This window comes from Ranitomeya imitator, chromosome 4 (genome assembly GCF_032444005.1).
Source record: "Ranitomeya imitator isolate aRanImi1 chromosome 4, aRanImi1.pri, whole genome shotgun sequence".
In the NCBI taxonomy this organism is placed as follows: Eukaryota; Metazoa; Chordata; class Amphibia; order Anura; family Dendrobatidae; genus Ranitomeya; species Ranitomeya imitator.
The window spans coordinates 323,129,443-323,157,052 of record NC_091285.1 but is presented as its reverse complement, the minus strand read 5'-3'; the positions used below and the strand labels follow the sequence as shown (position 1 = coordinate 323,157,052).

Here is a 27,610-nt window from a genome sequence, read left to right as displayed (position 1 = left end):
TAGAGCGTTACAGTAGTCCAGGCGGGAGTGGATCAGGGCGACAGTTAGGGTTTTTGTTGTTTCCATGGTGAGAAAAGGGCTGATTCTAGAGATGTTCTTTAGGTGTAAGCGGCAAGAGCGGGTAAGAGATTGGTGTCAAACATAACACCCAGACAGTTAATAAAAAAAAGTTGTTTTATTAAGGGAATTAATATAGTGTGTCCGTAAAGTCATGGTGCACTTCTGACCAGTCACAGGATCTATTTATAGTTTACATTTTGGTGCCCCTTCCTGGCCCAATCATATCAGACCTGTTCATGAGGAGGGATAACAAGAACAAATCGAACACAAACTCATTTAAGCTGTTGCTGAACCCCCAGTCAGATTAGCCCCTGATAAACTGAACTCTGATTAATACACTGCCAGGTCTGTGACATCATGCTACCACAAGCTTATGCCAGCTGTGTGGTTTTCCATGCCAGTCGAGATGAAAGTTGTGTGTTCTGTGGCTTACTAAATTCGAATCTATGACCAAAGTGCTACGTGAATATCAGCGCGTTTATAACGAAGCCCCACCACAGGAATAGAGATAAGTAGTTGAAGGCAACCGACAGTTTGGTGGAAAATCCCTGTGATAGGCCCTTTTTTTTTTTTTTTTTTTTTTTTCTTTCTCGGAGCGGTCTGTGACACGTATCTTGACATGTTGGAATTGTATGCAGTGCCACAATTTCCAGATAGTGTCATCTTTTAACAGGACGGCGCTCCTCCACGCTACGCCACCATTGTTCGTGAGTTTCTGGATAGATCATTCCCCCAGCGGTAGATAGGCAGGGAATCTGTTAGGCTATGTGCACACGTTCAGGAATTCATGCAGAAAATTCCTGTGGAAATCCGGACATTTCTGCCAGGTTTCCGCATGAAATCCGCATGCGTTTTTTTGCGCGGTTTTTGCACGTTTTTTTGCGCGGTTTTTCCCAGACACTTCCCAATGCATTAGACAGTGGGAAAACAGCGAAAAAAACGCAAAAATAATGAGCAGGTTCATTATTTTTCCGCAATGCGTTTTTCATGCGGAAAAACGTACATCATGTGCACAGAAATTGCGGATTTCATTAAAAATGATAGGATGCTTAATGTATGCAGATTATTTGCGGTTTTATAGCGTTTTTATAGCGCAAAAACGCTAAAAAACCGCAAATAATCTGCAACGTGTGCACATAGCCTAAATCCATAACCACAATGATACCCGGATCTGACGCCCTTAGACTTTTTTACTTTTGGGGTTATGTGAAGCAACATGTGTACATTGAATGTATCAATGACATTAACCACTTAAAACAGAATCACAGATGTTATTCACTGTTACACCAGACGTCCTTACTGTGTGTGGCAAGAACTTCACTATTGTTTGGATGTGTGTAGGGCAACAAATGGAGCCCACATTGAACTGCACTGAATAGGTATGGGAGAGTTTTTCTTTTATTTGGAGCAGATTTCACATTTCTGTTTTTTGTTGCTTTCCAGTGACTGGTCGAAAGTGCACCATGACTTATGACTTTACGGACATGACTTTTGGTCGGTGATAGTAGCGTGTGCTAGGCTAGTAAGGAGTGTTGGTGAGATCTGCCAACACTCTAAGCTTTGCTCCAGGAATGCCTGTTAAAATCACAAAGACCCTATTTTTGGAGGTATTTGCCTAAGCACACCTCTTTAGGTTCCCCGTACTATCGCGTATGAGTGTCTGAACACAACAGTGCATGGGGCCTGTTTCTCTGTTGATGTGATTAGAAAAGGTAGCACTATGGTAAGAAGTCTTTATTTAAAAAAAAAAAAAGAAACCATCCCATCGCATTTTGCTTCTTTTTTTTTCCATTTTAAATGCATTGAGTCAATGGAAGAAAAACAAAATGGTTGTGGTGGCAGACGTAGAAAATATAACAAGATTTTTATGATATCTGATTGCAGGGTGGATTTGATTTACATCTAACTGATTTAAATCACGATTTAAATCACTAGTCAGTAAGGCTTGATTTAAATCCGTGATTTAAATCAAAGTTTCTACCTAACTGAATTTGACTCCGCAGAGGTCCCAGCTTCTTCTTCACGGCAAAAATGTTACAACATGAACAGAGTTGAGAAAAAGACCTTAATCCTATTGTTCTACAAACCTATGAATACAGAATCAACCCCTTGAGTGCCAAGTCCAAGAAGTTAGACAATGTTTCTGATTGTTTGGAGTGGAATAGATCTGCACAACACAAGAAGAATGTGAATCTAAGTGTGAGGAGGAGGAAGGGCAAGCAGACAAGAAAATGAAAGTGAAACTTTGAGCACAATACTGCAGCATAGCCACAGACAGACAAGTCTGGATCTGTTTGTGTGTACGATCTGAGGTTTATTACATTCTTTCCTTATAATGGCAGCAGGCCGTAAGAGACCCAGTTTGGGAATATTTTAATGAAGCTCCTTCACCTATCGGTAAGGCAGGCATGCGTGCAAAATGCAAACGATGCAACAAAGAGATGCAAGGCCTGGTGGCGCGAATGAGGCAACATCATGAGAAGTGCGGTGATGAAGATGAGTGGCATGGATCATGAGAAGTGCGGTGATGAAGATGAGTCATCTTCATCACCGCACTTCTCATGATGTTGCCTCATTCGCGCCACCAGGCCTTGCATCTCTTTGTTGCATCGTTTGCATTTTGCACGCATGCCTGCCTTACCGATAGGCGAAGGAGCTTCATTAAAATATTCCCAAACTGGGTCTCTTTTACGGCCTGCTGCCATTATAAGGAAAGAATGTAATAAACCTCAGATCGTACACACAAACAGATCCAGACTTGTCTGTCTGTGGCTATGCTGCAGTATTGTGCTCAAAGTTTCACTTTCATTTTCTTGTCTGCTTGCCCTTCCTCCTCCTCACACTTAGATTCACATTCTTCTTGTGTTGTGCAGATCTATTCCACTCCAAACAATCAGAAACATATTGTCTAACTTCTTGGACTTGGCACTCAAGGGGTTGATTCTGTATTCATAGGTTTGTAGAACAATAGGATTAAGGTCTTTTTCTCAACTCTGTTCATGTTGTAACATTTTTGCCGTGAAGAAGAGGCTGGGACCTCTGCGGAGTCAAATTCAGTTTTGAGAACTGCGTAAGTAAAGCGAGCGTCTGTGATAATATAGGAGAGAAACTGCCCACTAATCCTACAGAAACCTCTGGAAGAGCATGGCATTGTGAATGTTACACATATACAGCCTTTATTCTACTGAGTTAAACAACTCAGCTTTATCTCATGATGGAAGAACCTTTGGATGGTAAAATATTTTCCTCAAAAAGCAGTTTATTGAAAAAAATCCGATTTAAATAAAAAAAATCTGATTTTTTTTTTTTTTTTTTTTTTTTAAAACTTTGATTTTTATCCACCCTGTCTGATTGTAATTGAACCATTTTTGTTCTTCACCTCTTTTTACAGACCATTAATTCAGCTGTTGTTCAACTGTATGCCTCAGACCGCAATTCTATGTGGGTGAAGAAATGCTGTGGAGTAGTATGCCTGGTGAAGGACAATCCGCAAAGATCATATTTCATTAGAGTGTATGATATCAAGGTAAGTCACAGTTGCGTGTCTTGCATCCATTCTTCCACATAAGACACAAGTATCTGCAGAAGGTAATGCTCCAAGCTCTTCTCTTTGGAAGCATGTGAGTGTTTACACTGTGGATAAGGCTAAAGAAACACAAGGGTGAATCAGATCTAACCTGTAATCCTGCAGTGTTGACAGAGTAGAAGACTAAAACCCCTGAGTAACTTGTGATACAACATTAGAGAAAAACACCCAGAGCTCCACTTGAACTCCACGAATTAACCATTACAACCTCCAATGGTAGAGTGTTCCATTTTCGTACTGCTCTTATCCAGGGTACAAAGAGATAGACACCTACCTCCTCTGCTAGAGCCAGGTCCTGGCTGTGACACACAGCCATCATACGCTGGGTATGGGGTGATCCCGCTCCATACCCCAGATACCAGTTTGCTCTGCCGATGTCATTAATGGTTAAATAAACATGTGAAGGGTGTCCAACTCTGAAACTTGTACTAACTGAAAACGGTGACCCAGTCCAAGTATTTTACATCAAAACATCAGTGTTTTTCATCTCCTGTCACTTTTCAATTATTTTTTTTATAATTTACATAGTTACAAAGGTTGAAAAAAGACCTAGGTCAATCAAGTTCAACCTTTCTCCACCAGTCCACAAGTTATACATTGTGTCACTAAATTATCTATGACCCACAATGTTATGTACTGAAGAAATCATGCAGCCTTTTTTTTTTTAAAGCAGGAAAACCAATCGATCACGAAGGAAGGTCCAGCTCCATGATATCCATAAAAATTAGCCTTGTAGGGGGCTTGTGACAATTATTCCGAATGTATCCAAAAGATTTTTTTTTAATAAATAATTTTTATGGATATCGTGGAGCTGGACCTTCCTTTGTGATTGATTGGTTTTCCTGCTGCACCGCTGTCTTCCATTCTCCGGATTCCTGTCTACATGTGGGTTAGCTGACAAAGCAACTTTTTTTTTTCCTCTCCCTTTTTTAAGAGGTCTTATATTGTTTGCCATCACTACCTCTTGTGGTAGGGCATGCCACATTCTGACTGCTCTAACTGTAAAGAACCCTTTCTTATTTAGCTGCTGGAATCTCCTTTCTTCCATCCGTAATGAGTGCCCCCTAATCATCAGTATGATCTTTGGATGGAATAAGTTATGCGCTAGTCCTTTATACTGACGACACATATATTTATATATATTAATGAGATGTATTTTTTTTTCTAAGCTAAGCAAGCCCAGCTTTCCTATCTTTCATCATTTGAGGCCTTCCATCCCTTGTAATAATGTAGTTGTCTGATTTTGAACTGATTATCCTTTTTAACATGTTGAGCCCAAAACTGCATCCCATATTCTAGATGTGGCCTCACCAGTGATTGAGAGGGGTAAAAATATGTTGGGATCACAAGATTTTCTCTTTTTATACACCCTAAAATCGTGTTTGCTTTTGCAGCTGCTGCTTGGCATTTAGTGCTGCTGCTCAGCTTACTTGTAGCCAGAAGTAATTTGTTGTTTAATTGTTTTATATTTCTCTAAAATGAATTAAACAAATAGCCAATGTTTTAATCAATTTTTTTTTTCTTCCTTAGGATGGTCGGCAACTCTATGAACAAGAACTTTATTATAACTTTGTATATAATAGCCCAAGATCATATTTTCACACGTTTGCTGGTGATGTAAGTAAATAAACTGTATACATATGTTGTATAGCAGATATACCACCTCTTCAGTGTTAAATCCATTGTAGAATCATTGCTAGGTTTTAGCATTGATAAAAAACTTCACCTCTTATAAATATGCTCTAAATCATGCAAGAAAGGCGTTTTCTGGTTTCCCCAAAAAAGCTAAAAAAAAAGTTTAAACTTTGTACCTAGTTCAGTGAGAAGTTTCCAAAGTAAAAAAGATGGAAGAGTTCCATTGACATTGGATAATGTCAGAAAAAATGTCTCTTCTCATTTTGGTGACGTGATGTAGACGTGATTGCAGCCAGGTATGTTTTACACTGAAATCCTGCTGTGTTTGAGTAAACCTACTTTGAAAGCTGGCTTGGGACTAAAGGTACCGTCACACTAAGCGACGCTGCAGCGATACCGACAACGATTCGGATCGCTGCAGCGTCGCTGTTTGGTCGCTGGAGAGCTGTCACACAGACAGCTCTCCAGCGACCAACGATGCCGGTAACCAGGGTAAACATCGGGTTACTAAGCGCAGGGCCGCGCTTAGTAACCCGATGTTTACCCTGGTTACCATCCTAAAAGTAAAAAAACAAACACTACATACTTACCTACCGCTGTCTGTCCTCGGCGCTCTGCTTCTCTGGTCTGGCTGTGAGCACAGCGGCCGGAAAGCAGAGCGGTGACGTCACCGCTCTGCTTTCCGGCCGCTGTGCTCACAGCCAGACCAGAGAAGCAGAGCGCCGAGGACAGACAGCGGTAGGTAAGTATGTAGTGGTTGTTTTTTTACTTTAACGATGGTAACCAGGGTAAACATCGGGTTACTAAGCGCGGCCCTGCGCTTAGTAACCCGATGTTTACCATGGTTACCAGCGAAGACATCGCTGAATCGGTGTCACACACACACCGATTCAGCGATGTCAGCGGGAGAGCCAGCGACGAAATAAAGTTCTGGCCTTTCTTCCCCGACCAGCGACATCACAGCAGGGGCCTGATCGCTGCTGCCTGTCACACTGGACGATATCGCTAGCGAGGACGCTGCAACGTCACGGATCGCTAGCGATATCGTCTAGTGTGACGGTACCTTAAAGATGGAGGCATTACTATTCTGAGGTGGTCCCTGCTGGTTTCTTCCCATCCCACTTCAGTTTGCTAGTTCTCTTCCAATGTGTGTACATAAACATGAGGCCTGTCGGTCATGGTGAGTGGGACGGGGAGCAGCCTCCAGAAACCACACCAGACTAGTTAGGTTTCTCTTTATATTCACCGGCCGGCTGTTTAAAGTATGTTTACTCTGAAACGCCGCAGCATAAAGCATACCCACCTGCAGTCGGGCTTTGATTCATGCCCTACATTTTGCAGTAGGAATCTATTGACAAGTTTCCTATAAATGTCACATTATAGGTATATCCGTCCTTGGTTGGAAAATGGTTTTTAAGGGACAGAAAGATCTCTTATTGAACTTATGAATTGTTTTTCTTCTTGTGCTACAGGCATGTCAAATTGGTCTAAACTTTGCAAGTGAAGAGGAGGCCAAAAGATTCCGGAAAGCGATAGCGGAATTGCTTGCCAGAAGGCCTAAAAAACCTGGTATGATCGATAACCTTGTATTGGTAATCCGTGATTGATAATCTTTGTATTGGTTTGGAATAATGGTATATTTGTAGGCCATCTGCTGAGACCAGTATTGCAGTTTACTACATGGTGTAGTTGGAAGAGAAGTGTCCAGTCACCCATTTGTAGTGGTCTGGGGACGTGGTCCTTTTGACAGCTTTATTTTTCTTACTTAGGCCCCTATTCATCAAGGCAGGCGGTGTTCCCTAGGGTTGATAAAATGTGCCGTTGTCCTATGCTCTTCTTAATGAATTGGGTCTATCAAACAAGCGACTCCACTCGTCGTGGCTCCAGGCTTGCCCCTAATTTTTTGTAGCTGGGAGAAAATGGAACGAAAACGCCATAAACCACAAAATTTAAGAATTTTAGCACAACCTAAAGTTTGCAACTTTACAAAGCTTGTTTATAAATATTATTAACTTTGATATATATGGCATTAACCTTTTCACGACATGCGCCGTACTATTACTGCGCATGTCGTGTCTCCCCCTTTGATGTGGGCTCCGGCGGTGAGCCCACATCAAAGTCGCGACATGTCAGCTGTTTTGTACAACTGACATGTGCGCGCAATAGCGGCGGGTGAAATCGCTATTCACCCGCCGCTATTAACCTGTTAAATGCCGCTGTCAAACGCAGACAGCGGCATTTAACTGGCGCTTCCGGCCGGGCGGCCGGAAATGTCATCGCCGACCCCCGTCACATGATCGTGGGTCGGCGATGCATCAGGAAGGTAACCATAGAGGTCCTTGAGACCTTTATTGTTACTGATGCCGGCCTGCTGTGAGTGCCCCCCTGTGGTCGGCGCTCATAGCAAGCCTGCAATTCAGCTACATAGCAGCGATCTGATCGCTGCTATGCAGCAGAGCCGATCAGGCTATGCCAGCTTCTAGCCTCCCATAGAGGCTATTGAAGCATGGCACAAGTAAAAAAAAATAATAAAAATAAAAATGTTTTTAAAAATATAAAAAAATATAAAAAATATTAAAGTTTAAATCACCCCCCTTTCGCCCCATCCTAAATAAAAAAAACAAAAAAAACCCTACACGTATTTGGTATCGCCGCGTTCAGAATCGCCCAATCTATCAATAAAAAAAAAAGCATTAACCTGATCACTAAACAGCGTAGCGAGAAAAAAATCCGAAACGCCAGAATTACGTTTTTTTGGTCGCCTTGACATTGCATTAAAATGCAATAACGGGCGATCAAAAGAACGTATCTGTACTGAAATGGTATCATTAAAAACGTCAGCTCGGCACGCAAAAAATAAGCCCTCACCCGACCCCAGATCACGAAAAATGGAGACGCTTCGAGTATCGGAAAATGGATTTTTTTTTTTTTTTTTAAGCAAAGTTTTGAATTTTTTTCACCACTTGGATAAAAAATAACCTAGACATGTTAGATGTCTATGAACTAGTAATGACCTATAGAATCATAATGGCAGGTCAGTTTTAGCATTTAATGAACCTAGCAAAAAAGCCAAACAAAAAACAAGTGTGGGATTGCACTTTTTTTGCAATTTCACCGCACTTGGAATTTTTTTCCCGTTTTCTAGTAAAAGCCATGGTAAAACCAATGGTGTCGTTCAAAAGTACAACTCGTCCCGCAAAAAATAAGCCCTCACATGACCATATTGACGGAAAAATAAAAAAGTTATGGCTCTGGGAAGGAGGGAAGTGAAAAATGAAAACGCAAAAACGAAAAAGGGCCGCGACTTGAAGGGGTTAAAAACTTTGCATATTTGCAAAATTTTCACTGCTCTATTAGAGTTATACATAGGGATGTGTGTGTAAGTAAAATAGCAGAGCAGATCCCCTGATGAATCCTAAGCGGGAGTCAATGGGTTTGAGGATCAGACGTACGTAAGGGATAGACGGCATCAAATTCTCTTTGGTAGATCAATAAAGACAGACAGGTGAGATCATTCCTTTTCATTATATGCTGTAATGCTATATGATCATCATTTTATTAGCAGTTATCTGATTTATTCAAATGTATGTTCATTATATAATGCACTCATCACTTTATGAGCATCTGCTTGATCTATAAAACAGGTGAGATCTAAAAGTGCTTACTATTTGATGAATTCAAAACTTTATTAGGAATGAATAGATTGATGCCTGTATTTAGAGTTGAAAATTAACTTTTTTGCACATGATTCTAGAAGGTGGTATTATTAGATCTATTATCACACTGCAATATCCGACAACCCTGTGGCTATCTATATCCACACACACAGATGGTTATATACCTCCATTTGTGTTCAATCAAAAAAAGGGGGAGGCCCGTGATTGGCTCATTACCTGTGTCTATACCTAGTGGGGTTCCCACATGAGAAATAAACAATTGTGTTTGTGCTTTGTCAGATATTTAGTCACCATACCAATGATCTGTCTGCCGGGGCCCAATAGACATTGATTTTATAAGTGTGGAAAATACATTTTAATTGATTGATATAAGTTGTATTTAAATGTATATTCTTCTATTCCTTGTTGTATTGTGTTACTACATTATAGCTAAATGAATGCAAGTCACATTGGTTAGTAATACCTATAGAGTTCTATAATGGTATTTTTCTCTTCCAGATAAAAAGAGAGAACCTCTCAATGGTAAGTTACAGAAGGTTTGAGGGTTTGTTTTGTTTTTTGTTTTTTTTTTTAAACCCTTTTTAAGTATCACTAGTCTGGTGACAAGTTTGCTGTGTCGGATACTGAGTTTTGTTGTTACACTTTATGAATTGAGGTGCAAGTAACCTCATCATTGTAAATCCATTTGAAGACACTGCCGAGTTACGGTATGTGCTCACCATCTGGAATTGGCAGCGCCTTGGTCACAGTGCATGTTCACTGCATCCAAAGCGCTGCCGTCTATTGAACGCAGGTTGATGCACGTGTTTACTGAACTGTGCGGATTCACCATGTCTAATAGATTGTATGGGTGAAGTTTCCCTTGTGTCTCCGCAAGAGAAATTGACATGCTGCAGTCTGTAGAGACGCGACACTTGTCAGTCTCTGCTGGTTGAGCCGCGAGCGTCTGGACGCAGAGTGGGCATGGGATTTCTTGGAATACCATCCGTTATGCTGTAACATCTTGGCGCTGCACAAATATGCAGCGTCCAACCTGGATCGTTTACTGATAATGGGCACATACCCTTACTGTGTTCCCTCCTTGAATGGTGGTTACTTTATGTACTGTATTTTTGGTCATTACAATGTACTGTCAGGTCTGATGCTCCACAAGAACCACTACATGTTGTGTAAGAAGATTAAGATTATTTCTGAATTGTAAGAATTGAATTTTTCAGTCTGCTGTATTCCATTATCCTTTTGCAGGCCCAAGTCTTCCCATGGCAACGGTTGACATCATACATCCTGAAATCGCCACTCCGCGATACAGTGCACAAATGAATAACATTCCTTATAGCAAAGACAAGAAAAAGGGAAAAAATAAGAAGAAAAAAATTACCAAGGCAGACATTGGGACACCTAGTAACTTCCAGTAAGTAAATAGCAGCCATAGAAATTCACTTGTTTTTAAAGTGTTTTGGCAAGCTGTGCTTTTGCATCATATAGCCTTGGTTTTGGTTTCACCTTGTCATAAGTATAAACTTTGCTGAACGGAGGCCACTACATGACAGACATGCCTAGGTTAAATCACTTTATCTGTGCAGTATTTGTAGCCAACTGCATTTCCTAGCTAAGAATTATCTGATATCTATAGCAATAAACTGTGAAGGTGCGCCAACACCCTTCTCTGTAAACAGCTATTGCATATGAAAAATGATTCGGGGTAGAATCTTCCTTCAAAGACAGCCCTGCATTAGAACCTCATAGGTGGCATTACTTTTACAATTGTCATCAAATTTGGGCTCACTGCATTCAAAATCCGCTTCGAAATGTAGATAAAGGGTTAAATGGGTTATCTAGTGCTAGGCTATGTGCATAGTTAATTACACAGTGGTAAATAACACTATAGACATATTCCAGTTAAGCCGCACACTTTGCCACAAGGGCTAGAGTCAGCATAAATTGACATGGTGCTGATATTAAGTATGCAGTCCGTGTTTACCTTCACGAATACGGCTAGATATGGAAGATTTTTGGTCCTGGTTTTCTTTTGAAAATCCAAAATGAAATACACAATGCAAAAGAGGTGAATGGGGTTTTCAAAATGCCGTTTTCTTGTTGTGAATTTCTTAGGCTTTTTTTGAGCATGCTATGGATTTGGGCCCCAGATTTTAACCTTTCCAAATTGTCAGCAAAATAAACATGTAACGTGATGTGACAAAACTGACTGCCGAAGATATATGCTGCACCTAGACTCGCCCTCCAACAAGTGGGAGGTGTCTGTGGGGATCTCGGGAAGGACTTTTTAGGCCATGTTAAGACGGTTGTTGCAGATTGGTCCAGACCTGTTGAGGGCAGAGCGGAGTACTTCAGTGTGCAGGTGCCGGGAAAGGTCGGAGAGGCCCAGTGCCTGGGCACTGCAGCACTTTGCGCTGCCCTCTACAGGGAAGATAAAGTACGCCTGCGCCGGAGCCTCAGCAGGAAACGAGGAAGAGGATGTCATCGCATGAAGATGGGAGGCCCAGGACCGCGGCGCCCATCGGACCGGACCGCCCCTGGGTGAGTATAATCTAACCTCTTTTTCTCATCTTACAGGATACATCGGGGGCTTATCTACAGCATTACAGAGTGCTGTAGATAAGCCCTGATGCCTTTGGCCTTAGCTTATAGGAGAATTTTGGGGTGACAGTTTCCCTTTAATGAATCGGCATGTTGAAATTATTAAAGGGACCCTTCCATCAGATTCATCCAACTAGAGAGATTTCAGTGTTTTACTTTGAAATGCTGCAGCCAAGGACCACTTCAGATCAGTCAGCCGAAACCTTGTCCCTGGCCGACTTTAAAAAGTATGATTGCTTCAAAATGCTGCACACTTCAGAGTAAAACATAACCTGGCTGCAATTGCCTGTAATTCTGGCAGCATGAATCTGATGATGGGTCCCTTTAATAGCCATCCTCATTCATTGAACGTGTCTTGTGTGGAGCCCTGTTGTCCACTGGGTAAGACATTTTGCACAACGGTCTATATTTCCTGAATGATCTATGTATATTTGCCAGATGTCGATATATAGCTTTATGTAACCTTGATGTGCTTTATTTAGACACATTGGACATGTGGGATGGGATCCAAACACCGGCTTTGATGTAAGTATATGGTATAAGAAAGCTATATAAATCACTGTTGTCAGATGTAGGTAGTAATGTGCATATTAGTGAAATTACAGCCTACTTTGTGTCAAGCAACTGCTAATTAAAGAACGCCGCTTGCTTTTTTATTTTTGTAGGTAATGTTTCACCAGCTATAGATCAATGTCATAATGAATCACTTAGCTATATGAGTCATGTCAGAATAGGGTAATTCCATGTCAAGTGGACCAGTGGTCCCCACTCGACCTTCTCCGATTTTTGCTGAAAATTTATAAGGATGTACATGTATGTTTGAAAAGAGGTTCTGTAAATTTTTAGGGCCAGATCTCAAATACATTGGGCACTGTTGACCTTTCACTGGAGGTTCCAGCTAAGTGGATTTTGCAAACTTTGGCACATAGCCATTAGAGTTCTATACTGGCTATGATGCTGAAATTTGGCATACTAGCTCAACTTTTGGTGCTAAACACGATAAAATTATTACCGGTTATGACAAAACAATATTTCGGCCGCAATTTTGTGTCAAAGTAGCTTGAAAAACACGTTGCATAAAATCTATGCCGAACTTTGCCCATCTATAACTCAAGACCAAAAACCAATAGTAACTGGTGCTTTGCACTGTACACCAAACATGTACATGACTTTGCATTGCTGCAATATCACGGTCAAAGAATATATGTATTTGTGGAAATATTCACACCCACATATGATGAAAAACTTAAAACCCGGATTTTACCTATTTTTAGGTCAAATTTCTCAAAAAGGGTACCCCTAAAATATATTAATTCTGATATCATTAGAAAGAGCACATTTTTCTCTACAAGGATCATTGTTTGTTTTTTTGGAGTCTCTCAGTTTAAGAAATGAAAAATGCCACTGAACATGGTGTTATTTATTAATACGCAATGAATGGTAACTGCACTATTCAAACCCTTGCGTTGGTCCATGGTGGTTATACCACAACCAATTCCCTAAGAATTGGTATGATAATCTTATTAAGAATTGTAATAATGCTGTCTTTCGAGAATTGGCAGCCCCATCGCCTAGGAGCCATGGCCGATAGCCGTGCAAGGCGAGCCTCGGGCGGTCTTTTTATCGCAGGTTCCGAAGCCTGAGGGGGTGGGTGTCTTTGCCTAGGATCCCAAGCCTAATATTGGGTATCTTTTGTTGGTTCCCAAGCTATAATGTTCAGTCTAAGTGGTCTGGAATTGTTGCTGAATTTGCAACATAATGGGTTCAGAGAAGCTGTATTGTCGGCTCATTGCTGTTGCAGCTGGTGCTGGAATTATTGCAATGATTGACTGCTCGGGAATCCAGCATGTATCATTTCTCACAGGCCAGTGAAAGTACTAGCTGGTCCATGAGGATGCATAAAATTTATTAATGCATCATGCTCGTCGACTGAAATTTCAGAAATATTTCCAATCCACCAGTTCCTGTCGTAAATGCAGGCAATGTATTGCCCTGGCTGGAGGTTTGCAATGGGCACAAAAGGCATTTCTGATCTGACAGATCTATCTACATGGGCAATGAAAGATGGTGGGTCATTTGACACCCTTGAAATGCGAATCTTTGTCATCAATTGGCACAAACTGGTGATTTTCTCTTGTTCCAGCAATTGTATGTCCATCTTTGAACCTTTCCTCTTGAACTACCCGTATTTCGTCAATTTTTTCTTTTGGAACAAAAAAAAACTTGATTCCTTGCATTTGCTCGTTGCAAAAGTTGAATAAATCCACCGGGGTCAGTATTTCAGCGATGGATCTGCAGCCCAGTACAAAAATTTCAAAAATTCTCTCAACTTGTGCCACCACAATGCTGATTTCAATATCCGCTCTGAATGGAATTTTTTTGGTACCAGTCATGGAAAGTCGCCCTGTGATGGGATTGGAGGGACAGCAAAGAGGTTGGCAGCTTGTGCCAGTCTTCAACGCCCAACTGAAAACCAAATACTGACCCCGGTGGATTTATTCAACTTTTGCAACGAGCAAATGCAAGGAATCAAGTTTTTTTTTGTTCCAAAAGAAAAAATTGACGAAATACGGGTAGTTCAAGAGGAAAGGTTCAAAGATGGACATACAATTGCTGGAACAAGAGAAAATCACCAGTTTGTGCCAATTGATGACAAAGATTCGCATTTCAAGGGTGTCAAATGACCCATCATCTTTCATTGCCCATGTAGATAGATCTGTCAGATCAGAAATGCCTTTTGTGCCCATTGCAAACCTCCAGCCAGGGCAATACATTGCCTGCATTTACGATAGGAACTGGTGGATTGGAAATATTTCTGAAATTTCAGTCGACGAGCATGATGCATTAATAAATTTTATGCATCCTCATGGACCAGCTAGCTTCTTTCACTGGCCTGTGAGAAATGATACATGCTGGATTCCCGAGCAGTCAATCATTGCAATAATTCCAGCACCAGCTGCAACAGCAATGAGCCGACAATACAGCTTCTCTGAACCCATTATGTTGCAAATTCAGCAACAATTCCAGACCACTTAGACTGAACATTATGGCTTGGGAACCAACTTAAGATACCCAATATTAGGCTTGGGATCCTAGGCAAAGACACCCCCTCAGGCTTTGGAACCTGCGATAAAGAGACCGCCCGAGGCTCGCCTTGCACAGCTATCGGCCATGGCTCCTAGGCAATGGGGCTGCCAATTCTCGAAAGACAGCATTATTACAATTCTTAATAAGATTATCATACCAATTCTTAGGGAATTGGTTGTGGTATAACCACCATGGACCAACGCAAGGGTTTGAATAGTGCAGTTACCATTCATTGCGTATCAATAAATAACACCATGTTCAGTGGCATTTTTCATTTCTTAAACTGAGACTCCAAAAAAACAAACAATGATCCTTGTAGAGAAAAATGTGCTCTTTCTAATGATATCAGAATTAATATATTTTAGGGGTACCCTTTTTGAGAAATTTAACCTAAAAATAGGTAAAATCCGGGTTTTTTTAAGTTTTTCATCATATGTGGGTGTGAATATTTCCACAAAAACATATGCTTTGACCATGATATTGCAGCAATGCAAAGTCATGTACATGTTTGGTGTACAGGGCAAAGCACCAGTTACTATTGGTTTTTGGTCTTGAGTTATATATGGGCAAAGTTCGGCATAAATTTTATGCAACGCGTTTTTCAAGCTACTTTGACACAAAATTGCGGCCGAAATATTGTTTTGTCATAGCCGGTAATAATTTTATCGTATTTAGCACCAAAAGTTGAGCTAGTATGCCAAATTTCAGCATCATAGCCAGTATAGAACTCTAATGGCTATGTGCCAAAGTTTGCAAAATCCACTTAGCTGAAGCCGCAGGCTTGGTGGAACCTCCAGTGAAAGGTCAACAGTGCCCAATGTATTTGAGATCTGGCCCTAAAAATTTACAGAACCTCTTTTCAAACATACATGTACATCCTTATAAATTTTCAGCAAAATCGGAGAAGGTCGAGTGGGGACGATTTTTAAAACTGGTCCACTTGATGTGGAATGACACAATAGTATGCCCAGATGCCTGATTACGCAGCCGTCCAGACTACTAGGCTGTAAGCTTTCTGATAACCTGTATGTGAATTTATGGTACGGAGTCCAGCGGTTGCCGTTACCCCTCTAAAAGTGTTATCCCATGTGTTTTCTCCTGCGTGCATTGGAACGTTTTCATGTGCATTCTCTCTGATCCAGAGACAGCCTCAGCGGGTCCTAAGATGTAAAATTAGTACAAAGGATGGGGGGTCTTTTCAGCCTATTATCATGCAAATCTTTTCACTCGTGTATTGTCTTGCAGTTCTAGGTTGGTTTAAAGGGAACCAGTCCACACCAAAACTGCCATTTACTTACAGAAATAGTGGTAATCTGTAGTTAAATAGTATTTAAATCCAGTGGGGCTGGCTTATTAAAGCAATGACTACAAAGAGAAAACGAAGTTATATTGTCTGTGTAACCATTTTGCATTTATCGGGATTCAGTGCTCACTAAACGGAGTGCGCTGTAATCCCTCACTTTGAGGTGACTGTACAAGCCCCCTGTATCCCCCTATGACTGGAGGCCTGTGGTGGTAGGCTGAATATAACTTCACTTTCCCCCTGTAAGCTGTGCTTCCAATAAGCCAGCCAGACATAATAATAATCATTATTTTTATATAGCGCTAACATATTCCGCAGCGCTTTACAGTTTTGCACACATTATCATCGCTGTCACCGATGGGGCTCACAATCTAAATTCCCTATCAGTAAGTCTTTGGAATGTGGGAGGAAACCGGAGAACCCGGAGGAAACCCACGCAAACACGGAGAGAACATACAAACTCCATGCAGTGGGGCTTGAACCCAGGACCTCAGCGCTGCAAGGCTGCTGTGCTATCCACTGTGCCACCGTGGATTTAAATGCTATTAGTCTGCAGTTTACCATTACATGTGCAGTTCTAAAGCCTTTTTGAAGGTCACACGATCCATTAAAATGTCAGACATCAATACATTAAGATATATGAATAATATTGTAGGGTTTCAACCCTCTGGTAGCTGCTTGCGTACGTACCCACATGCACCGGGTTTTTATATCAAACAGCATAAAGTTTGTTGTCCATCATACACCTTTATAACTCCAAAATGATAACTGCCTTTCTCCAGTACAAATAACATAAGCAGTCCTTTCGTCAGGCACAATGTATCAAGGTAAATAGCAGCCTCCCAAATCTTGTTGTTCCAGGTAATATTAGTCCAAGTAGTATTAACCGCGTTCACCAGACACACGCCTCTTGTTCAGCTCCAGCACAATTCCTCGCTGCTGAGCTAACCCAGCTGCTATTACACCTGTGAGCCCTCGGCTGGATAATGGAACAATGTTTGTTTTTTTTTTCATCCAGAATCTTTTGGTTGCTCTTAAATCTCGGAACCAAAGTCCCATCAACTTAACCCTCTCAGTAGCCTAATGTTATTTAATCATTGAGGCCAACCGCCTCAGTGGTATATACAAGTCCATAGAAATCAATGTGCGAATGACTTGATCTGTTGTAAGTCACACCAGGTATTTGTGTTATTTTGGGGCATATGTAGAATTGTATCCCTTAACATTTTATTTTTTTCATGTTTTAGGTGAATAATTTGGACCCAGAACTGAAAAAATTGTTTGACTTATGTGGAATCTCTGAAGCTCAGCTGAAAGATAAGGAAACCTCAAAGCTCATATACGACTTCATTGAAAATACTGGAGGTGTTGAGGCTGTAAAAAATGAGTTACGCAGGCAAGGTGAGTTCTATGTGATTGCTAATCTGAGAAGGAAAAGTGTGGTTTTAATATTCTGTCTATTTCCCGGATGGAACCCATGTTTTTTTTCCCCAAAAGAGAATAATACCTCTCATACAGTTTTTTGTTTAAATACAGAAGCCACTAAAGCCTGACGAGTTTAGTTCACAAACAGTGGATAAGTCTTTGTTTTTCTTTCGATTCATATAGTCTTACCATGTTTATGAAATTGGGTGCTGAAATGTTAGTTTTCCTATTGACCTCTAGATGGCAGCATAAGACATCTGACTGGTAATTTTACAGCACTTTCCCTTTACATCAACTGCTCACACTGGTCTGACAATTATTCTGATACCTGTTTCTTTGATCTTCCAAAATACTTAACATTCCACAAAAAAAAGTAATGCTAATATGCACATGTTACATTTCAGCATTAGCAAATTGCATTTTGACAGTTTTTTAGAACTTGATCGCTGATTAGAACTCGATTTTTGGCAGTTTTTCTCTTTTTAATGCATACTGAAGCCGCCAAGTGTTAATCAGTGACGTAAATCACTTATCAATGTCCATGCTTGCTGTTTTCCTGGAACCTTTGCTCACCACCTTCATGCGGGCATCCTGCAGCTGCCGCGTGTTCATCAGTAGCGCAAATCGCTAATCTGCACTCATCCTGTTTTCCTCAACTTCATTCCCTGTCCCCCCTCCACTGCCCTTTGCTTCACTCCGTGTGCGCGTCGTCCAGCCCCTGAGCTGGTGATCAGACATACACCACTGATTAGCACCTGCGCTTGCTTTTATCAAGGAATTTATTTTCCCTATTTTTTTATTCCTATTTTGCACCACATCCATGAGTGTGTCCTACAACAGTCGAGCGCTGTCTGATTTTTTTTTTTTTTTTTTTGTGCTAAATATTTTTTAAAAATCACTTAATTAGCTGATTGGACTATATTAGGGACAGTACAAATATATCGTAGTAAACTACAGTATTTTTTACGGAAATAAAAATCTGTGCGTCCATCCAACAGCCGTCGAGCGCTGATCACTGACGGTGGTTGGGTTTTGTTTTTAAAAGAATAAAATAATTTAGATTAGTGACAGTAAAAAAAATACTAGTAATAGTCATCTACTACAGTATTTTTTACTGAATTGAATTTGGGTTAGTCTCAGAGTGCATGGGAAAAAAAGAATCACATCCGTGCGCCCGTCCTAGAGCCGTTGAGCGCTGATCAGCAACACATCACTGATCAACCTCCGGCTATTTCTTTTCGCAAAAAAAAAAAAAGAGTGAAAAATAGTTTTGATTAGTTGTTAGGATTAGATTTTTTACGCTTCTAATCTAAAAAGTTTACACCAAACAAACACACATCTGAATAAAGTTTGGTATGCATATAAACACCGCATACATGAAAAAATGTCATCCCATACCAGATATTCAGCGGAGGAGGCATATGCCTCCCTTGCTTCCAACACTTGACAGTGAGGGAGAGGATATCCCTTTCCTTTATTTTTCCGACTCATTGTCTTCCTTAAGTGGTACTGAACTGCCACGTAGATGCCTGAAGACAGAAAATGAACTAGCACTGACTGTTGCTGAACCCATATGGACCTCACCCCCCGAAGAATATAAGCCACAGATTCCTGGTTTTGTGGCGCAATCAGGTATTCAATTTGACACTACCATCCTCACAGAAACAGACTTTTTCAAAGCCTTTTTCTCTGAGGGTTTTGTAAACCTTATGGTGACCAAGGCGAATTTGTACACCCAGCAATTTTTATTCCAAAACCTCACTCCTTCATTTTCTAACTGGTCCCCTGTAGACACAGTAGAAATGAAGTTTAGGGGCCTTGTTCTTCACATGGCGTTAGTGACGTAGCAGAACTTGGGCAATATTGGAGTGTTAATGTTTTGTATATCACTCCAGTGTTCCATCCACTTCGCCATGACCTGTAAACGTTTTGAGGCCATCCACACATTTTTACATTATAATAATAATGCACGTTGTACTCCCTGAGATGACCCCAACTTTCACAGTCTTTTCAAAGTTCGGATGGTCATTGAGCACTTCAGCAACAACTTTGCTGTGGTGTACCTGCCTCAAAAAAGCATCTGCATGGATGAGTGTCCCATCTATTTCAAGGGGAAGCTGAAATTCCAGTAATACCTGCCCAGTAAGAGGGCCAGGTGCCGAATTAAGCTGTACAAACTGTGTGAGTACCTCAGGGTATACCCATAAGTTTAGGGTTTATGAGGGAAAGGACTCCAGTTTTTTTTTTTTTAACCAATTAACTTTTTATTGAGCAAAAAAAAAGGAGAACATAACACATCACATATCACATACCACCATCAAGGGGAAGAAGGGAGGGAGCAAGGGGAAGAGAGGGAAAAACAAAGTACATGGTGATCAAGAAACCACAGTACATCCAATACAGAAATACAAGGTTACAGTGCAAACCAAATCATACATTTCAGAAAAATAACTGTTAAATGAGCGGACAAGGATACATAGGGAGAGGACACCTAAGGGTCCCACCAGGAGAGGACCTTATTCTTCTTAGGGAGATCTTGAGCCATAATTACTTCATAGCTGAAGTGCAAGTTGATTTTAGCAACCAATTCGGCCCTAGAGGGGAGACCCGAAGATTTCCAATAGCTCGCAATGCATTGTCTAGCAGCGACCAAAATGTTAGAGATCATGGGACGGAGAGGGGAGGGTAGCTCTATAAGGGAAATACCCAAAACAGCTAGATGCCCACTTAGGGTAAGGGGAAGATGAGTTACCTCAGCAATCAAGGATTCTACCTGGCGCCAAAAGACCTGAACCTTCGGGCAAGACCACCAAACATGAGAGCCAGAGCCCATAGCCCCATACCCCTTCCAGCAGAGATGGGAGGAGGAAGGAGTGAATTTCGCCAGACGGACAGGGGTAAGATACCAATGCAGCTGGATCTTTTTAGCCTGTTCCAAATGGCAAAGACACGAGGAAAATTTAGATGGATGCACCATGGCAAATTGCCAGTCTTCCAGGGGAGCCTCGAAATCCAGTGAAGACTCCCAGGAAGTCATAAAAGGAAGCTTATCAGGAATATCATGTGATACAAGAGCTTTGTAAAGGATAGAGATACCATGGGGCAATATAGTAGATGGTCTGAAGAACCGGTGAGCCGGGTCCTCTGTCGGAGGCGGGGGCGCACCAAACAGCCGACGTGACCTAAGGAAACTACGAAGTTGTAGATATTGAAAAAAATCTTTGTTAGAGAGAGAAAATCTACCTGCGAGGTCCTCAAACGACAGCAGGCCGTCCGAGCCGAACAGGTCAGCCACCCGGTGCACCCCACGCTCCCCTTCCCCAGGAGGACAGGGAGATGATCCCAATAGCATACTCCAGAGCTTGGACAGAGACATAATCATACATAAATAGGAAATGAGAGGAGCAAAGTGACGCCCAAAGTTTAGTAGCAGTCTTGATGGTACGAAGAAAAGGGCCACCAGGGGGGGCACGAAGTAGCTGGAGCTCTAAGAGTAATTTAAGAGTTCTTGGGGGCAAAATGGGACTCAATGAGAAACCAGGGTAAGAGTGAATTCCCCTCCCACCATAGTTTAAGAGGTTCCAGAACCGCCGCCCTGTAATAAAACTGAACCGAAGGAGCGCCCAGCCCACCCATAGAGTACGGAAGGGACATAACACGACGCTTGACCCTGTGAGGTTTTTTGTTCCAGATGAACCGATCAATAAGCGATTGAAAAGCCGAGAGAAATTTCGAGGGGATGGAAAGGGGGAGGCAGCGAAATAGGTACATAATTTTAGGGAGGAATAACATTTTCGAAGTTTGTATACGGGCCATCCATGAAAGCGAGGACGAGGAGCACGATAACTGATCCATGCCCTTCCTGACCGACGAGAGGGTCCCTTCACAGTTAGAACGAACGATGTCATCCAATCTAGTTATCCGGATACCTAGGTACGTAAAGCCCAGCGGGGCCCAGATGAATGCATATTTAGATTGAATTTGAATTTGAAGAGCGACCAGAAGGGAGATGGGATAAAGTGTGGATTTAGTCAGGTTAAGTTTGTAATACGAGACCGCAGAAAATTGGGTTAAAATCAAGGTGATCGCATTTAACGAGGCTAAAGGCGAGGTGCATGTCAAAACCACATCGTCGGCGTAGAGACCAATTTTGTGTTCAGTTCCCCCAACCCTCACTCCCTTTATGTCTGCACATTGTTTAACCATGGCAGCCAAAGGCTCCATGATCAGAGCAAAGATGAGGGGCGAGAGGGGGCAGCCCTGGCGCGTGCCATTCAAAATGGGGAATGTCCGAGACTTAAAACCGGCCGAGCGAACCGACGCACAGGGGTTGGAATATAATGCCATGATGGCTTGGGAGATTTGCCCAGTCAGCCCAAATTTTCCCAACGTAAGCTCAATATATCCCCAGTGCACCCTGTCAAACGCTTTTTCGGCGTCAAGCGACAGACCCTCCCTCTCCACCACATCCAGAAGATCGATCAGCCGCCTAGTGCCATCTCTGGTCTGTCTGCCAGGAACAAACCCGACCTGGTCAGGGTGTATAAGGCTGGGAAGCACCGAAAGTAATCTATTGGCCCAAATTTTAGCATAGATTTTAACGTCGCAGTTTAGGAGGGCTATAGGGCGAAAATTCCCCCGGAGAGGTTGTAGGTTTCCCCTGTTTAGGAAGAGTCGCAATGGAAGCCTCCAATCCCTCAGCTCTGATGCTACCTACCGACAACCAGTTGTTAAATAGGCGTAGAAGGTAAGGGGAAAGGACAGGGAAAAACTGTGCATAATAAAGGTAAGGAAAACCGTCTGGTCCAGGAGAAGAACCCTTATTGGCATCCCTAGTAATTTGAGATAGCTCAGATTCGGCAATGGGAGAATTCAGAAAGGAGAGCTGCTCCGTGCTGACCGAGGGGAGGTTAGCTTTTTCCAAGAATGCCAAAATTAACTCCTGCGAGGGCTGAGGGACCCCCAAATCAGATCCAAGATCATAGAGAGAGGAATAGTAGGAGGCAAACTCCTCAGCAATATGAATAGGATTGTAAATGTGGGAACCGTCAGACCCAAGCAGGAATGGAATCTTGGACTGGGCCTCTCTCCTCCTTACGCGCCTAGCCAGAACAGCTCCCGCCCGATCCCCCATGGCATAGAATTTGGCTCTGGTTTTCCTCAGGGCATTCTCAGTTTTATGCAGGAGCAGGTGACGAACATGCATGTGGGCCTTAGAGAGATCAGCCAAGAGCACCAGAGTGGGAAAGACTTTATGGGCCGATTCAAGACGAGCTATTTCATCTAGGGCAGACTGAAGGGCCGAATTATATTTCTTCTTAGCTGTTGCAGCCATTTTGATAAAGCAGCCCCTGATCACCGCCTTATGGGCGAACCAGAGGGTATCATCTCGTACATCTGGAGTATCATTGGAGGAGAAGAATTCCTGCAAGGCTCTTTCTATAAACTGTGAGTTTGATTGATCTGCAAGAAGATGAGTGTTGAGACGCCAATGAGAGGGGGGCCTAATAGCAAGAGTATCTCTCAGAGTGAGGGACACTGGGGCATGGTCTTACCAAGTGATATTACCTATATCTGCTGAAATGCAGTGAGGAAGAGCCACGTCATTCACCAGCACATAGTCAATCCTACTATAGGAACCGTGTCTGGGTGACATGAACGTGTAGTCCCTCTCGCCACAATGCAGATATCTCCAAACATCATGAAAATTGTAGGAGTTAATTAGCGGCCATGCCTCACACCTAGACAGGGAGGAGACAGAACAGTCCAGCACTTTAGACATTGGAGCATTGAAGTCCCCAGCGATCAGTTTGTGACCATGTTGAATGTCCTGTAAAATTTGGAAAAAACCCTCCAGGAACTTAAGCTGACCTGTATTGGGAGCATAGACCGAGGCAATGGTGTAAGGGACATTATTAATAAGACAAAGAACAACAACAAACCTACCCATCGGGTCCGCTATGGAGCGGATCAATTGGAAAGCATTAGCTTTACTAAAGAAAATAGCAACCCCCGCCTTTTTTGACAGGCCATTTGCAAAAAATTGGTGCGGATATAAACCTGAGTACATTCTAATATTATCACATTCCAATAAGTGCGTTTCTTGAAGACATAGAATGTCTCGACGGGATTTACCTAACTGCCGCCAGACAATAGACCTCTTGCCCGGGGAGTTGAGGCCATTTACATTAATTGAATATAAGGAAATACTCATAACAAAAATATATCAACAGTCTTACAGTAACCTGAGCACCAATGGGCTATGCGATAGAGAAGATAACATGTGACTTGCGGGTCAGAGCACCAGTATCGGGAAACCAGGAGGAGGGGAAGGAAGGAGGGAGAACAAACAAGACAGACAACAAGTAACAAATAAACCAAAAGACCAAGGTCCATTCAGGAATACCCTGAGTCCAAGAGGTGAAATTCAAAAAAACAGTTCACCTGTAGGGCTGAAAAAGCGCTGCAGAAACTCCCAAAAGGAAGCCAGAGCAGCTTAGGGAAAAAAAACGAAGAGAACCAAACAAATCTGTGCGGGAATATAGCCAGGAACCAGAGATGCAGTGAGTTTCAGGCCACCTTCCAATCTGCCACAACACGGGCCCTGAGGCTTTTGTTCTTTCCAAGCTTTGAGGAACTAGCCGAGACCGGAGAGCCAGGAGCAGTCAATCCCCATTTGGACAGGGCAGATGCTGCGTGAGACGGAGTCAGGCAGGTGGTGATAGATCCATCTTTACGGATGAGAAGCTTGGTGGGAAACCCCCAGCGATATAAAATGCCCTTTTCTCTGAGAAAAGCAGTGTAAGGCCCAAAAGCCCTGCGGAGAGCCAAAGTGCCCGGAGAGAGATCAGGAAAGACAGTGATGCGGGCAAATCTTTCAGGTAAAGCTGGGTTCTTTCTTAATGCTTGAAGAAAATCCTCCTTCATTTCATAGAAGTGTATGCGTGCGAGCACATCTCTTGGGACTGAAGGACCCAGACCAGGCGGCTTAGGGATCCGGTGAATACGGTCAATTGTAATATCTTTGGAGGCACACTGAGGGAGAACAGCTGAAATAAAATCCTGTAGGAAAGCCCTCAAGTCCCCTGTCATGATAGATTCTTCAATGCCTCTGATTTTAACGTTATTCCTCCTGGACCTGTCTTCCAGGTCCAGGGTCTTAGAGTGGGTTTTAGTAGCCAGACTTTGCAGGGTCTCATGTGCGTCCCAGAACTCATTGTGGGAAGAGACCAGCTCCGCCATCTTGCGTTCCAGGCGGTCAGTGCGGTTCCCCAGCTCCACCACCTCTCCCCTCAGATCTGCTAAGATAGCACGCATATCCTCCTGTATGGAGGTCCTAAGGTCTCCAAGAAGACCCCTGAGCAGAGCGGCTGTCACCGGTGCATCGGCAGAATCCAACGCTGCAGCGCCAGTTAGCGACGCCTGAGCGCCACGTTGTGAGGAGCCGGAAGCCCTGGGAGAGGACGGCGCCATCTTGGGGTCATGCGGCGGCTGAGGAGAGGCCGCAAAGAAATCAATAATCCACCTGGAGGGATCGCGGGTGCCAGCTCTGGACTTCCCCATACACTCACTGCCGCTCCGGAGACCGATGTCGGCACTATGGGGGACAGGGAGGCCGCCGGAAGGTAGATATGAGCCGCTTTAAGGTTCCTGGGCACGGAGCTCCCGCTCTTTGCAGCCTACTCCATCGGCAGATAGGCCACGCCCAGGACTCCAGTTTTGAACCCCCTGAATGCCCAACCTGTCCTTGGAGTGAGTGGAAAAATTGTGTGGGATTTGGTGCACCCACTGCTGGATCAAGGTTATCATCTCTATTTAGTTACTTTTATACTAGCATCCCACTCTTCAAGTCGTGCAAAAATCAGAGAGGACTCCCTAAGTCCGAGTTCACATTAGCGTTTCTGTGCGCAAAGTATGATCGTCATACATCCGCATGCATCATGCGTACATATCTTTAACATTGTGTACGCAGGGATGTATTTTTGCATACGTACACATAAGTCGTTTCGCGGTGTGCGGCGAACGCAACATGTTGCATTTTTGAGGCGCAATCATGTGCATGCGGACAATTGCGTAAAAACGCATTACAGTCTATGGGAACGCATTGGTACCCAAGGACATGCATATGCATGGATTCGATACGCATGCGTACTTGAGGCTGCACATGTCCAGAAAATCACCGCCTCCACCATGCGCATAAAAAACGCAAATGCATGCCAAAACGCATTTAAACGCATGCACACGCGTTTTTGTTTGCGTCATGCGCAAGATGGTGCGCAGACGTAAGCATGCTTTAGGATTTTGTTTGGCATGCATTTGCTCATGCAGATCATACGCTGCACACAAAAACGCTAAAGTGATCCTAGCCTTAGACACTAATTGGGCAGCTACTCAGAAAGGGTGAGAGCAGAGCCAAATGTAGCGACACTAATCTGGTGGTCACGTACAAGGACCATAGGTGTTAGGTGTCGAGTTCCCTCCTCTGCACGGGGGGAATCTCAAACCATCTCCGCTGCGGTCTCCCATTCTTCTCCAGCCGCAGTGGAGTCTGCTCAGGCTGATACTGGACGACTGGTTACTACCGCCCTTCCAGGCTCTGTCCTTGTAGCCAGCAATGTTCAGCAGCGAGCAGGTCTTTCTGGGACTAAGTTCTGCTTTTCCCTTACTGAGCATGCCCACGGGACGACCTCCCATTGGAGGTGGGGGGGTCACATGCTCAGGTCCTGTTGCGGCTCCTATTGGTCTAACTGGAAGGTCTTGTAGCACTGCCACTATAAAAGGTTCGCATGGCCGCTCTTCCATGCGCTAGTGTACTCTTGAAATAGTATGTGTGTCGATAAGTGAAAGTCGTTCTTTAATCATCCCCTCCCTTGTGTATGACTGCTCGCGTAAGGTGGATGTCTCCTATCTAGCGCCCGGCTGAGCTATCCGCATTAAACACACAAAACAGCGTCTAATTGCTATGACTGCAAGTGCGGCGCCGTGCGCTATTCGAGCACTTTCCTATCCCAAGTCTGGGTGGTTAGTGACGTCCGCCAGTGCGGCACTGCATGCACTCTTGTGCATTTAAAGGGACACTGTCACCTGAATTTGGAGGGAACAATCTTCAGCCATGGAGGCGGGGTTTTGGGGTTTTTGATTCACCCTTTCCTTACCCACTGGCTGCATGCTGGCTGCAATATTGGATTGAAGTTCATTCTCTGTCCTCAGTAGTACATGCCTGCACAAGGTAATCTTGCCTTGCGCAGGCGTGTACTATGGAGGACAGAGAATGAACTTCAATCCAATATTGCAGCCAGCATGCAGCCAGCGGGTAAGGAAAGGGTAAATCAAACACCTGAAAACCCCGCCTCCATGGCTGAAGATTGTTCCCTCCAAATTCAGGTGACAGTGTCCCTTTAAGTTATTTTTGCAGTTACTCTGACACTCCAGTTGCGGTGTCGAGCACAAGAGGTCTATACGAACTCTAATCCTTTGTCTTGGGATAGAGTCCTGAGACTCCTTGCTTGCGCTCTTGGTGCGGTACCGCGGCCCTGTCACGCAACAGGGTTCACTTCCTTCACACAGGGTGAAGTTAATTCGTGTGTGTATCCACATTGTACCGCCATATAGTCCATCATTACTTAGCAGCAGGTTCCATCTCTGCACGGTAGACCCCGGGCTGAGAACACATCTTACCCTATCTTTCTAATTATTTGGTGCGTTCCGCTAGACCTAACAATAGGGATGTTCTTTTCTTGACCACCATACATCATGATGGCAGCACCCCCACCACTGTGCAAGGTAACTTTACACAAGTCCAAAAACGACACTGTGTACTGGGGTGCAACAAGAACATAGGGGTAGTTGATCTCTGTGATCAAGTCCTCCAGCCGTACAGGGCCATGAGAAAGGCCACGGTGTGGTAAAAGAAGCTGACTGTGCACATCACGCAGATGGCAGTGCACAACGTTTTCATGCTATCACAATGTGCAGGCCAAACCAATATGTCGTACCTTCTGTTCCAATAGGTAGTGATTAAGGCCCTGATATTTGGCAGTCAGTACTTCTGGAACTGAAGGTACTTGTACCGTACCAGGCCAACATTGTGTAAGTGAGGTCCCTCAAACCGCAAAGAAAGGTCGCAAAAAAAGGGGAATACGCAAGGACACCATTTGGCAATGCAACACCTGGCTTGCGTATAAAACAATGCTTCAGACTGCCACACATCCATGGAATACTTACCGTATTTTTTGGATT

At 43.2% G+C, this 27,610-nt stretch overlaps 1 protein-coding gene across 1 annotated transcript in view; it reads left to right on the top strand.

Moving 5' to 3' along the window:
• WASL (WASP like actin nucleation promoting factor) overlaps window positions 1-27,610 on the top strand; it is a 90,086-nt gene that overhangs the window by 48,310 nt on the left and 14,166 nt on the right. Inside the window, exons 2-8 of the mRNA XM_069764906.1 lie at window positions 3,452-3,586; window positions 5,177-5,263; window positions 6,754-6,850; window positions 9,457-9,480; window positions 10,204-10,369; window positions 12,039-12,081; window positions 17,194-17,347. Coding sequence (XP_069621007.1) covers window positions 3,452-3,586; window positions 5,177-5,263; window positions 6,754-6,850; window positions 9,457-9,480; window positions 10,204-10,369; window positions 12,039-12,081; window positions 17,194-17,347 — 706 coding nt within the window. The remainder of the gene's footprint in view (window positions 1-3,451; window positions 3,587-5,176; window positions 5,264-6,753; window positions 6,851-9,456; window positions 9,481-10,203; window positions 10,370-12,038; window positions 12,082-17,193; window positions 17,348-27,610) is intronic.